Below are 12,178 nucleotides of genomic sequence, written 5' to 3' on the forward strand. Positions count from 1 at the left end.
GCACTCAAATCCCATAGAAACACAGCTTGCGCATGGTTGAGAGGGGCTACACTATTATTCCCACCACATGAGTGTCCCATTCAGGCTATGTGAGATACCGATCGGTCATACCATGGTTTTGCGCAGTCGACACTGGTCGCAGGCTTGAGTGTTAAGTTTACGAGGGGTTTTTCGTGGTTCCATGATGGCGAGACGACTAGTTACTTAATTGGATAGTCTGAAAGATGCATAAATTAGTATATGGTTTGGGATTGGTTTGTTAGGCGTGCTCGCGTCGACGATCGATCAGATAAAAGATTCGAACTTGAACGCGGAACCTTGCCTGATGTGCAACGTCAGAAATGCGGGGCGACACGTGACTACTCAGCTGGGCTTTTTTGTCAATTTGATGTGAGGAGCATCTCACGTGAATTAAAAGCAATAACCAGGACTGTCGCAAGCTAAGTTGTAGATTACGATTGGAAACAAGCAATGTCCGCCAGGCTGCAAAACGGACTTATCGGTACGTTGTTAATAGTAGGCTAACTACACCTTGGATACGAATCCACTCCACTGCGCAAGAGCCTTTTCTTCTACTGATGATAGATTCTTCTGGGCCTCCGATTTCGATGTAGAACTTCCGAGGCATCCTTTCAAGGACAGACTGGCCGTTCTCAACGGCATTAATTGCCCCTACATTTCGTTCATTGCGTAAAGGCAAAAGAGGCCAAAGAATTGAAAATGAGAATTTTTATATAAAAGCCTGTCGAGAACCCGCCAGGATATCGCGAATGAAATACTTGTTCTCGGGAGAAAGCAGGCTGTTTGGGGGTAAATTCCTACTCTGTAGAGCTCTCTCTTTGACATTATTCTCCGAATCATCCTGTAAGAGTCAAATGCCACGATATGACGTTGCCTAGTTTCACTCAGCCATCAAGTTAGAGTAGACGGTCCTTTCCAGCTGATCCCATAGACGATTCGCCACAGCATCGGGATAGGGCAGCAGGAACACCATTTGAGCCGCTCCAATTCCGATCGTGGGGTCGATCCACTAAAATAGAATCATGTAGTCAGTATATCGCCTTACCCCTTTCTGCCCTTGGATGAGAAGCAATGACCCCTACCCAACGAGAGTTGCAATACCCGCTCCACGACATGCTCCCCTTGCTCCTCTTTCCAGGACAATCGTCATCGTTGAGGATCCCGCCAATGCCGTGGCTAATGCGCAGCTGCCTCGGAAACTCGGGCTTGAACCCGTCGTGGAACTCTGTCGCCACTTGGTTTAGCATCTCATCCTGCTGCTCGTTGAGCTGCGGCGTGAACATGAGGTCCATCGTTTCCTTCTTTAGTAGCTCCCCACCAAGAAACCCTTGGATAAACCTGCCGTAGTCTCTGAGAGTCGTAAACAGACCACTCCCGCCGCTCTCAATCTCGTGTTCGATGGGGTAAGGCGCCGGACCCCCCTGGAGCGTCCCGTCATCCTGCCGGTATGTCATCTGGACTCTCCGATCGGTGACATGCTGAAGTTGTTCGGGCCACCATGTGGAGTCTTTCATACCTAAAGGATCGAAAATGTGAGCCTGTACGTAGACGCTCAACCGATCGCCTGTGATCTTCTCGAGGGCTTGGCAGGCCCAGTCGATCGCCGTACCGTAGTACCAGCCTTCTCCGGGCGGGAACTTAGTTGGAGTGGTGAAGCCTTCGAGGGACCAGTCATTACAGGTTGCGGTGCGGCCCACGGCTTTGGACCACTTCACGAGGTCGGGGTCGCCGATGTCGTAGCCGAGTCCGACGGTGTGGGTTAGTAAGTTCCTCAACAGCCAGTTAGCCCAGGTTTGTCCGTATCTTCAAGGTAATCTGAACCTGTTGCGGAAGATTGTCCATGTGCCTAAGATATAACTCACCAAAGTGTGATTGGGTTCACGTTGTCCTCAAGGATCGGTTTGTCTCCGTCAAATCCTTTCAGAATTTGCATGGTGGCTAACTCGGGCACCAGTTCTCTCATGTCATCCTCTAGCTTCAGACGGCCCTGCTCCACGAGCTGCATAACAGCTGTGATTGTCACGAGTTTCGTTAAAGACGCCACACTGGCGAAGGAATCAAGAGTCCAGTCAGGAGAGGACGTCTCCAAGCCGATTCTCCCGGCAGAGCCCGAGTATAGAACGCCTAGAGTGTGTAGAGTGTGTCAGCAGTCGCAACCTTGTAAAACTGGACGGGATGTGTAAACTTGCCGTCTTTGTTCACCACGACAAAAGATGCGCCTATAAGTTTCCCCTTTGTCTCGCTATCTGTCGCAACATGGTTGCGAAGAATCGAGTCCAACTTCTCCGTTGCCATGTTGACGTCACACGGAGTAGAAAAACCGGCCCACAACAATTGATGGTGTAATGAATCAGAAAAGAAGCACAGGCACCCACTAACAACTCTGGTAGTTTCACTTTCATAGACTTGGATGAGCGGAAAGCAGCCTTTAAATAAAGTGACAGGGGTGGGGGAACTTTTGGAGAGTGACCGCAGCAAATATCATGCAGTAAGCGTACATAAGCCGGAAGATCAAAGACTGGCAGCTTCTATTCGGGAAACTGCAGCCCATCTGACTGAGGAAATAAGACTACCTCCCGAAAAATGGAAAGGTTACATAAGACGCACTCAAACTTAAATCATCTTTTTTCAGGCTCGACGAGATCTCCGTGCTGGTCTGCGTGAGGACGCACCTTAGATCAATTGCTCTTAAGTTGGGCGCAAATTATATTTCCCACGTGCTGTTGCCCGCGCATCTGTGTAGCCGACCAGCTGAGCCGTCACGACCTTCCCCCCCCGCCCCCCGCCGACCGCTCCCTTGATCGATACGACTGCCAGGAATCGATCTGTTGCAGTCAGGGCTAATAGCTAGGAATTGGGGTGACTTTTTTCTTCCTTGCGCTGCTTTACATAAAGACTCGAGAATCCAGGACCAACCATCTTTTTCCTAGAGTCTGCTGACACTTATGTTTTCGCCAGTAAGAACCGAAGAGAATGCGGAGCAGGACCCAGACGTTCCAGTGCCCCGCTTAACTTGTTCCGCCCAGAATATCATGATTTCCTTCATTCGCCCTCTTGTAACACTTGACTAGTGGTGCGTCCATAGTCGTGGGTCGCAGCGAACTGGGCTGGCTCGTCGTGCGTCCGGGGTCACGGCCGGTTTTGGAAATAGAGAAGTGACTCAAGTGAGGAATGCATCTATGAAACGCCACCTTCACAATGCGCATTTGAGAGCGATAAGATCGAAGGAATGTGCTGGCAACTTAGGCCTCGACGAAAACGTAAGCAACATCGCCGAATAGGTGTTTAATTACTACCGAACAAATACCTAGAAGCAATGATATTTCCCGATTTCATTTTTGCTGAGGAATGCAGTCCCAAGTACCTCGTCAGGCCAATCTTGAGTCGGATCTTGACCGAGCAAGCTGGGCCAACATGCTCGGATCTTTCAGCTCCTTACGTGGGAGGCTTGAAATATTGTATGTCTGTATCGTGAAGCTCTCCATTCAACTCAGCTGCCTTTCACATACTCCTCATCTTTCAGTTGCCCAAATCCGCACCTTCACCACTGTGACACTCAAGCTTGGGTTATGGTATAGCAGCAGTTTCATGGCATCTCATATTTCTCATATTCCGCAATGTGCGAAAGGGTGTTTAGAGACAGCGGTGAAGAGTAGCGGCTGTATCGATCTTGAGGGTACAAACTGCTTCTGTACCACCGAGAATCAAGCCACGCTTTCCACCAGTTCCGCCCTGCTCGGTTGCCTCACAACCAAATGCAGCGCAAACGACGTAACGAGTGAGTTCCAGTACCTCACCAGACGGTTCTTCGCATGTCGTGATAATTTCCCGCAATCGTAAAATCTTAAACTAACAGAAATTGCACTGCCATTAAAAAAGAGGAGATAATTAGAATCAATTTCTGAGCTTTACAAGAAATCCGAGACCAAAACAAATACGCCCAAACCTTCCAAACCGACCCCTGCCCCGAACTCAGTCACTACCAAATCAACATCTCACATGAAATCCAAGTTCGAACCCAAGATTTCTGGGGGTGCCAGTGGAATTGCTGCTGGTGTGGTCGTCGGTATTGTTTTGGCTCTGGCCGTCGTCTTCTTCATCCTCTATCGTCGTCACAAGGCAAAACAAACGGCGACTCAAGCGGATGCTGAACCAGAAAGCAGTCCCAAGTCAGGAGTGGAACATGCGAATGTAAAGGACGTTGCTGGACTCGGCTCCTCTCCACAGTCGACGCCGCCACAGACTGACCATAGGCCAAGCAATCAAGCTGCCGAAACTGGTGCGCCGCCTCTCGGCCTTGAACATTTGGCATCCGTTCCAAGGTCGCCAGGAGATGAACGGAGCCCTCACGCCCCCACGGGTCAAAAGGAACCAGAATCGGGCACCCAGGAAGGAAAGGTATCCCGATTGTGATGTTAATCCGCGTCCGCGCTATGAGGGTTATGTGTTACTATTAGGGTTGATTGAGGCATTTGTTTTTCTTACCGTCCGCAGACAGCGCGTCGAAAATATGCCATTTACCACGGCACCCAGTGGTGTAGAAATGGTAGAAAACTTGCGAGGAAAGAAGATACGGGAGTAGATTTCCGTTTTACAGACGCGGGAAGTAGTGTCTGGAAGGCATAATAAAAGAAGGGAGAAAGAATGGCATGTTTATACGACCCGCAATTCTGAGCTCTAGAGTATCATTTGCGTTCCCCTACATCTCCACCTTCCATCGAGTGTAACGGACGGCCGTGATGTTCGGTGATTAAATGAGCGTTTTGACTAGATTCCGTTGCATCATTCTTTTTTTTCCCCTCTTGAGCACGGGCACAACTATACCGATCTTACTCAGATTAGTTCTTAGCTAAAGCGGTACGGTGGTTCAGAGACGTCATGTTGGATGGGGGTGTTATCTTTCACGCTCTTACTCCAAGATTGTATCTTCGCCTTGCAATCACCAAGATGGCGAACCTCGACCACCTGGACCGTTGCATTCCCGGCGTTCCAAAACAGGCACCCCAGGACAAATGCCTCTTTTCGTTTATGATGATGGAGAGTCCCCGTCTGGCACAACTTGCAAAAGCTCCTTGATCTCATCAAACACACTCAGCAACTGCTGCTTCACTTCGGCCCCGGTCCACTGACTTCTGCTCTCATCGCCAATTATTCCCTCACCGGCGGCGGCAAAGGTATCCGTCCCTTGAAAGACCAATTGTGGACGCGTGTCTGCCACCCGAAGCTTCATTCCGGTTAGGACAGTCTTAACCTGCTCGGACGCCTGCTTGCCACCCTGGATCCCGTAGCTAACCACGGCAGCTGGACGGCCAGTCCATTCGTTGTACAAGTAATCGATGGCATTTTTGGTAGCTGCGCTCACGCCGAAATTGTATTCGGGGATGACGAAAATGTAAGCGTCGTAGCTGGCGATGGCGGCGCTCCAAGCAATACTGTGCGCATGGGAGAACTGCGCTTTGGCGGGCACTGAGGCCGGGATAACAGTCTCGTCGTACAGGGGGAGATTGAAATCTGCGAGGTCGAGGATTTCGAGGTCCAGCGAAGCCACAGTGGCTGCAGGTTCAATGGCTTCCTTCACCAAGGCGGCAACAGAGGGACCGACGCGAGGCGTACGTACAGAGGTAATGATGATTGCGATTCTCTTATTCGCCATGTTCGGTCGTATTCTAGGCAATATGACAAGGTGTAATAATATAGTTCAGAGCCTTAGTATAGCGGTGGAGGATTAGCTCCTTGATCTCTCTTCTGGGTAGGCAGGCAGCCGGGCTATATATTTCCAATCTGTCTAGTTGGACGGCAGTGCTTCTCTCATGGGGATATTTCCTTACGCCCACTTCCCTACCTTGTCTAGACATTTATAATCATCGGATTTCCTTTTCCCCTCACCAACAATGTTGAAAATACAACACCCAATAAGCTTTCGTCTCGACCGCTGAGTGGGCGGACCTCCGCCGTGACGATCTCTACCGGGCCAGTTATCCGCCACGAGTGACGAAGTCAGATTGGTAAGGCGACGGGAATGGTTCACAGGGCTCTTGCCAACTTCGATAGTAGAACAACGCCAGTGATGTCGTGATCACCACAGACTCGCTTGCTACGAGAAAGAATCAGGGTATGTTCCACAACCCGGTGGAAACCGAGTAATACGAGTCCCTGGTCCGGTATAGCCGGACATAATATAGCTCGGATAGCTTTGTTATAGACAAGGGGGTTACGTTCACCTTGCCCGAGCAAATACCTTCCTCTCTCAAGAGTCAAGACAGGGCTTAGCGGCATCTGCTCGCTAACCCATGGTGACCGAGATTATCCCCTTAGCCCTAACCCCATGGCATGACCATTCTCGGCATTCGCGGCGCCCCCAGTATTTCCCCCGCCCAGTCTATTTCGAGGGGATAAACAACGGACGTTAAGAGCTGATATGTATAACCCGGGAAATATGGATGTTATTCCGTTTGCCGATATTGCTATCGAAAATCTAAGTGGGCGCCATGGAAACAATGGGAGATTGCCTCTTACCCATCTCGAGGGGCAGGAAAAAAAAAAAAAAAAAAAAAAAAAAAAAAGGGGGGGGGGGGGAACTCTCATCTGCAGGTCGATTTATTTACATAGCGACTATCCTTAGTGTCTAAAATTAGCCTTTGGCCCTCCGGTTCAGCGAGTTTCTTGGAAGTACTACATGAAGAGAAATATAAGTTACTGTCCCAGCCATAACTTGATATTATGATGCCTTGGCTCAAAAAGAATAAAGTTCCCTATAGGCTGTGGCTAGAATGGTCTACTCAACTTTGTGAGCCCCGGAGTCCTTTACAGGATCTTCCGGGTAAACATCGTACTTAAACCGCGACCCCGGATGGTCAGACCGTAATCCAGCCTGGCCCTTCCCGTAGACCTTCTCACGAGCGGTAACTTCTTCTCCCACCGCTGGGAGCTCTGGATACAAACCTCTCCTCCTCAGTTCCGGAATCAAGAGATCCACAACATCCTCAAACGTCCCCGGTGTCGTCACGTATCCAATATTGAACCCGTCCAAGTCACCTTCGTTAATCCACTTCTCCATTTCGTCCGCCACCGTCTGGGGACTCCCCACAGCCACGGGACCTAGCCCACCGATAGCAGCTCGCTCTGCTATCACCCGAGGAGTCCACTTAGGCACGTATTCGCTCGTCGTGGTGAAGGCGTCGAGGATGCTGCGGACCTTGTTCGCCTCGAGGGAATCGGCCGCGGTAACTTCTTGGTCGATGGGGATCTTGGACAGGTCGATTCCCGTCCAGCCGCTAACCAAGACGAGGCCGCCGATAACGGACGCGTACTTTTTTAACTCTTCGTACTTTTCCCGCGCCTCCTCATCGGTTTTGCCAAGAATGGGCGTAAATGTGGCAAAGAACTTGATGGATTGAGGATCCCTCCCCAATTCTGCCGCCTTCTCACGAATGGCCTGCACCTTGGGCTTCAACAGCTTAGGGGAGTGCGATGACACAAAGATTCCCTCAGCATGGCTCGCCGCAAATGCGGAGCCCGCAGAAGAGGTTCCAGCCTGGAACAGAAACGGTGTTCTCTGGGGAGACGGATCGATGATGTGGCGTGTATCTAGGTCAAAGTACTTTCCGTGGTGATGAATGGTTCGGATCTTATCGGGATCCGCATAACTGTCATTCTCTGGATCGGGGGAAACAGCATCATCTGCCCAGGATCCTTCCCAAAGCCTACATATTGGGGGCAAGAAAAAAAAAGGGGTGGAAGTCAGTCATCGCCCATGGAGCAGGATTTGGATAGTGTCCGAGTTGGTTTGAACATACTTGTATAGCACCTCAAGATACTCGTTTGCTTGTTCGTATCTCTCGTCATGGGGAATCGGGTTATCAAGTCCAATGGCCTTGAAAGCAGCCTTTTTCCAAGACGTCACGATGTTCCAACCAACTCGACCTCCAGTTAAGTGGTCAAGGGTTGACAACCTCTTAGCAAGTAGGAACGGCGGTTCGAATGAAGTTGAGGCCGTGATGGCGAAAGTCAAATTCTTGGTGACTGCTGCCATGGCACTGATGGGCTGTTGGACCGCATTAGTACTTCTCTTCATGGACATTGGAAAAAAATTGAAAAGGTAATTCATACAATAGTAGGATCCGTAACAGGCCATTGGGCAGCCCGTCGTATGCAGTTGTCTAGACTTCCTTCGTAGGTGTCATAACCACCGTATGTGTCTGCAAGGAACAAAGCATTGATACCACCTCGCTCCAACAGCTTAGCGAGGTCTATCCAGTATTGAAGCTTTCGCTTCGTTGCAGATTTGTCTGTTGGGTTCTGATAATTCTGTCAGCCTTGATGCTTCTTCCTTCCGTTAAACCATTTGTGTGGTAGAAATCGCTCACCTTCCATTGCCCTGGCGACAGATGCCCAACTGTAGACATGTCAAATGCATTGAGGAATATCTGCTTCTTTCTCCGGGATAGGGATGTGCCATTGCCGGCATCACCAGTTGGCGCGTTGACGCCGGGGGTAGCCATTGGTTCAAATTCCTAGTGTTTGAGACTACTGACAATATCGATATCTACTATTATTCGAATCGCAACAGATTCCAGCAGACTCTATGAGAGATATGCATACTTTTGTATTGGTTCAATATGCCCCTGCGTGCGTTGTGGCATAGGAACTATAATCACGGCATTGGGGAAGACGGCGTTGCCCACTGTTGCCCATCCTGTCGTTATCCAGGAGATTTCTAATCTCCTCTATCCGTCGTTCGATTACTCGCAGCGCTCCGCTCTTGCGAAGAATGTGCCGGCCATCATTCCAGCAAACGGTGCCATTGACCAATTACGGGTGCCTTGGCGTGATCGGGGATATTGATGGTGTAATGTTCGTTCGCTACGACAGCCACCCATCAGTGTGGCACGCTTTTGTGGTCATCGGCCCGGCATTCGGCACTTGGCAATGGACATTGATCCCGAACCAAAGTCGGGGCCTTATCAACCGTCATCTCCTTGTACTCTGTACGTAAAATTCCGAACATCACAGGGGTAGTTCTGTTGCCCTGACCAGCAAAACGCCAGCTTTGTCGGAGATATCAAGCACCCCACGAAGTGGCGCAATGACAAGGGTGTCACGGTGCAATCGACGCCACCCCACGCCTCTGATCCACTCCACCACACCCAGGCCGGGCCAAACGCACACACACGGCGCGCAGAACAGTAACGATAATGCAAGCCTTTAGATTAAGAAAAAAATAAATAAATAAAAAAAATAAAAAGGGACGGGCTCGATTGAGTTAGGGGCCGTCAATTATTAATCGACCCTGCAGACGCAGTTGAGCTGAAATTGGACCTAAGTGAACGTCAATGATGGTACACAGACCGCCAAGGGCTGTTTGCAAGAAGAGTTTACTGATCTGCACAGCTCCCGCAGACAATTAAAGGGTCCATTAAAATGATTATTATTCGAGTTGTTAACGGGTTCCCGATGGCGACTTCAGCTGTCGTTAATGCACAGGTTACAGCCCTTGACGAGTATACCAGCTTTTTCGTGGCTCAGGAACATGAGTTGGAGGAAGATGGGTTTCTTCAAGCGGAGACATAATATTTATAACAAGGTTTACAATCTCTAGGAGTACCCAAATGGGGAATAAAAATGGTGAGCGAGTTAGATGTGACTGTGCCTTAGGCTCCCTCCGTTCCTTGCCCCTGAGATTGGCAAATAGATACTGATTCAACGCCTCACTCGCTCGAGTCGTCGGCTTTGCCCTGCCGTTTCGCCGCAGGACTAAATCCAGTCTCGCCGCCGTCCGCCTTGGGTTCAACCTCTTCATCAATAAAACCGGTGGGATTGTCAACTCCGGGACTGCAGAAAAATACCGTAGTCAGTATCAATACGCTTATGCTACATAGGGGGGGTTTCATCCCTGAGAAAAGACTTACTCCCGTTTCTTGAGGTACAAACGAAGGGCGTGGGTGGCAACGATGAGTAATATAGCACAAGCAAGTGCGAAGGGGAATCCCTTACGGAACCGAGGGGCCTCAACTGTGCGGAAGACGAGCAAAGGAGTCCATGCGGTGCTGGATTGAGCAATGGCGTTGATGAGAACAAGTGTAAACGACCTTTCGGCTGGTGAAGATCTAAGTTGTGTGTTGACCCATCCGTGGAACACACTGGACATGGCGTATGAGGAGTAGATTGTTGCATACGCAAACCAGAGTGCAGATTCAGGCACGTTCCAGATGGTGAGGATAATGAGACCGATGATGTTCCAGGTATGTGACAAGGTGATTGCCCAAGCCGGCCCGAGAACCAAGTCTGAGGCGAAGCAAATGAAAAGAGTGTAGAAAATTCCGAGTGCGGGAGCGATCGTACCCAATTCGTTGATACGAGCTTGGGAATATCGACCAAGACTCTTAATCCACAAGAGGAACGTGCCAGTGCTGGTGTGAACTCCAGCATTCCAGAACAAGACGTCAACCAAAATGATGGCCCAGAACTGAGGTCGAAGCAGCAGCTTTTTCAAGTTGGGGAATTTGAACTTTCCATGAGATGTGTGGCCAGCACGCTTCAACCTCGCAGCTGCCCGGTCTACATCTTCCTGCTTCAGGGTCAGGCGGTTGGGATGCTCGGGAGTTCCAGGAATAACAAAGTATCCCAGGATACCGATGGGAATAGTGATGATTGAACAAATAATGTACATCCACCTCCAGCCAGCAAGGCCGTTGACACCATCTAGCCTGGCAGATGCGCCGGCTTGGATGAGACCCGAAGTAAGCGTTCCTAGAGAGAGACCGACGTAGAAAATGCCTCCACGTCGAGCGATTTCATCACCCCGATACCAGGATCCTATTAGGGTTAGAAAACAGTGCTCTCTCTCCCTCTCCCTCCCTACGCCATCCAGATTAGATAGCTTACCGAAAACATAGTGCATTGCGGGGAAGAATGCAGCCTGGTGATTGATGTGTTAGAAACAATGACAGCTCTCAACGTTGTCATGTCATACGAGAGGTAATACTACTTACTTCGAACCACCCGACGAGGAATCGATAGGCTGCCAGCTCAGCATAGCTATGAACCCTGTATTGCAGCAGGGTGAAAACACCCCACAGAACATCCAAGGCGGGGATGGTCCATTGCATGGGAATATAGGTGAACAGGAACATGAAAGGGATCTGTCCCGTCACCGCGCCAATAATGTAGAACGTTTGGAGATGAACCAGCTCATTGCCCTTGAAGCCAAGGTCCTCCTTGAGACCGGCGACATAAGCATTATCTGACAAAGATCAGTCAATGGCTTACATTACATTCGGAACAATAAATAGGGCCGCCAAATAAGCTTTCAAGGTGTCTTCGGCAGGATGAGACAACTCACTGAGGTTAGACTGATCAAGGTACTTTACCCAATACGAGAGGACGGCATATGGTACGATCAACAAGTCTAGCTTGTTGATCAACCTGCGATCTTCGGGGCTATCCGCATCGGAGTACCATTGGAGCTTGTACCACTTCTTTTGTGGTCGGGTTTGGGTGGCCATGATGATGGTGGACGTGCGGGAGGACGTGCAGGCGTGCAGACGACTTCTCCGTTCGGCTCAAAAGCTCTAAGATAAGCTTCGAAATGGCATAAATCGTGAGACTAGATTTCTTTACCACAGACGCGGGAAGGCACGATGATTTTAATAGCTGCGTCGAGGAGTCTGGGAAGACAACGCTGTTACCGAGTTTGGCTCCTATCACATATTACCCTGGTCCTGGTCCACTCCCACCATCCACGGTAGTGTACGACGGATGTAGATGGTGTTGTAGACTACAGGGATCCATTTCGAGCAAATCAAACGGTGCCATGATGAATCTACCTAACCTTGCATATTTTTTTTTCTACTAGTCGGAGGATTTGTCTTCCTGGGAGGTTTAGATTTCATCTCCAAACTCCAAGATAAGATGGCATCATAGCTAGGACGGTTGATGTGACAAAACACCTAGATGCATGTCCCAGGAGATTTAAGAATCATGCTAGCTTCAACGACATTTCGAGCGACCCACTGCAGGTTGGGGGTACTAAATTCCTGTCCTCAACTTGGCGGTTCCGCAATTCGTAGATTCTTGGGCTTGGGGAGGGGGAAGGGGACTCAGGACCCGCGGTGGTACGGAACACTTGGGCTCTTGGGTTGCATGTAAGCCCGGAGGA

At 49.9% G+C, this 12,178-nt stretch overlaps 3 protein-coding genes and 2 pseudogenes across 3 annotated transcripts; 1 reads left to right on the plus strand and 4 right to left on the minus strand.

Annotated features, from left to right (window-relative positions):
* Positions 1–901: 901 nt before the first annotated feature.
* Positions 902–2,316, minus strand: SAPIO_CDS3706 (uncharacterized protein; the record flags this gene model as incomplete). Its single annotated transcript, XM_016786452.1, has 5 exons — positions 902–1,030; positions 1,098–1,791; positions 1,884–2,031; positions 2,103–2,145; positions 2,224–2,316. 5 exons carry the CDS (start codon positions 2,314–2,316, stop codon positions 902–904), a joined length of 1,107 nt encoding a protein of 368 aa, XP_016643795.1.
* A 1,704-nt stretch (positions 2,317–4,020) lies between these two features.
* On the plus strand, positions 4,021–4,434 carry SAPIO_CDS3707 (annotated as a pseudogene; the record flags this gene model as incomplete).
* A 613-nt stretch (positions 4,435–5,047) lies between these two features.
* SAPIO_CDS3708 lies at positions 5,048–5,674 on the minus strand (annotated as a pseudogene; the record flags this gene model as incomplete).
* A 1,122-nt stretch (positions 5,675–6,796) lies between these two features.
* SAPIO_CDS3709 (Dimethyl-sulfide monooxygenase) lies at positions 6,797–8,522 on the minus strand (the record flags this gene model as incomplete). The annotated part of the gene is made up of 4 exons (XM_016786453.1): positions 6,797–7,724; positions 7,818–8,065; positions 8,131–8,319; positions 8,388–8,522. 4 exons carry the CDS (start codon positions 8,520–8,522, stop codon positions 6,797–6,799), a joined length of 1,500 nt encoding a protein of 499 aa, XP_016643796.1.
* A 1,206-nt stretch (positions 8,523–9,728) lies between these two features.
* On the minus strand, positions 9,729–11,525 carry SAPIO_CDS3710 (Major facilitator superfamily transporter; the record flags this gene model as incomplete). Its single annotated transcript, XM_016786454.1, has 5 exons — positions 9,729–9,852; positions 9,930–10,836; positions 10,906–10,939; positions 11,013–11,263; positions 11,363–11,525. The coding sequence occupies 5 exons, from the start codon at positions 11,523–11,525 to the stop codon at positions 9,729–9,731; spliced, it is 1,479 nt and encodes a 492-aa protein (XP_016643797.1).
* Positions 11,526–12,178: the final 653 nt, after the last annotated feature.

This window comes from Scedosporium apiospermum (assembly GCF_000732125.1).
Source record: "Scedosporium apiospermum strain IHEM 14462 chromosome Unknown SEQ_SAPIO_0089, whole genome shotgun sequence".
Taxonomy (NCBI): domain Eukaryota; kingdom Fungi; phylum Ascomycota; class Sordariomycetes; order Microascales; family Microascaceae; genus Scedosporium; species Scedosporium apiospermum.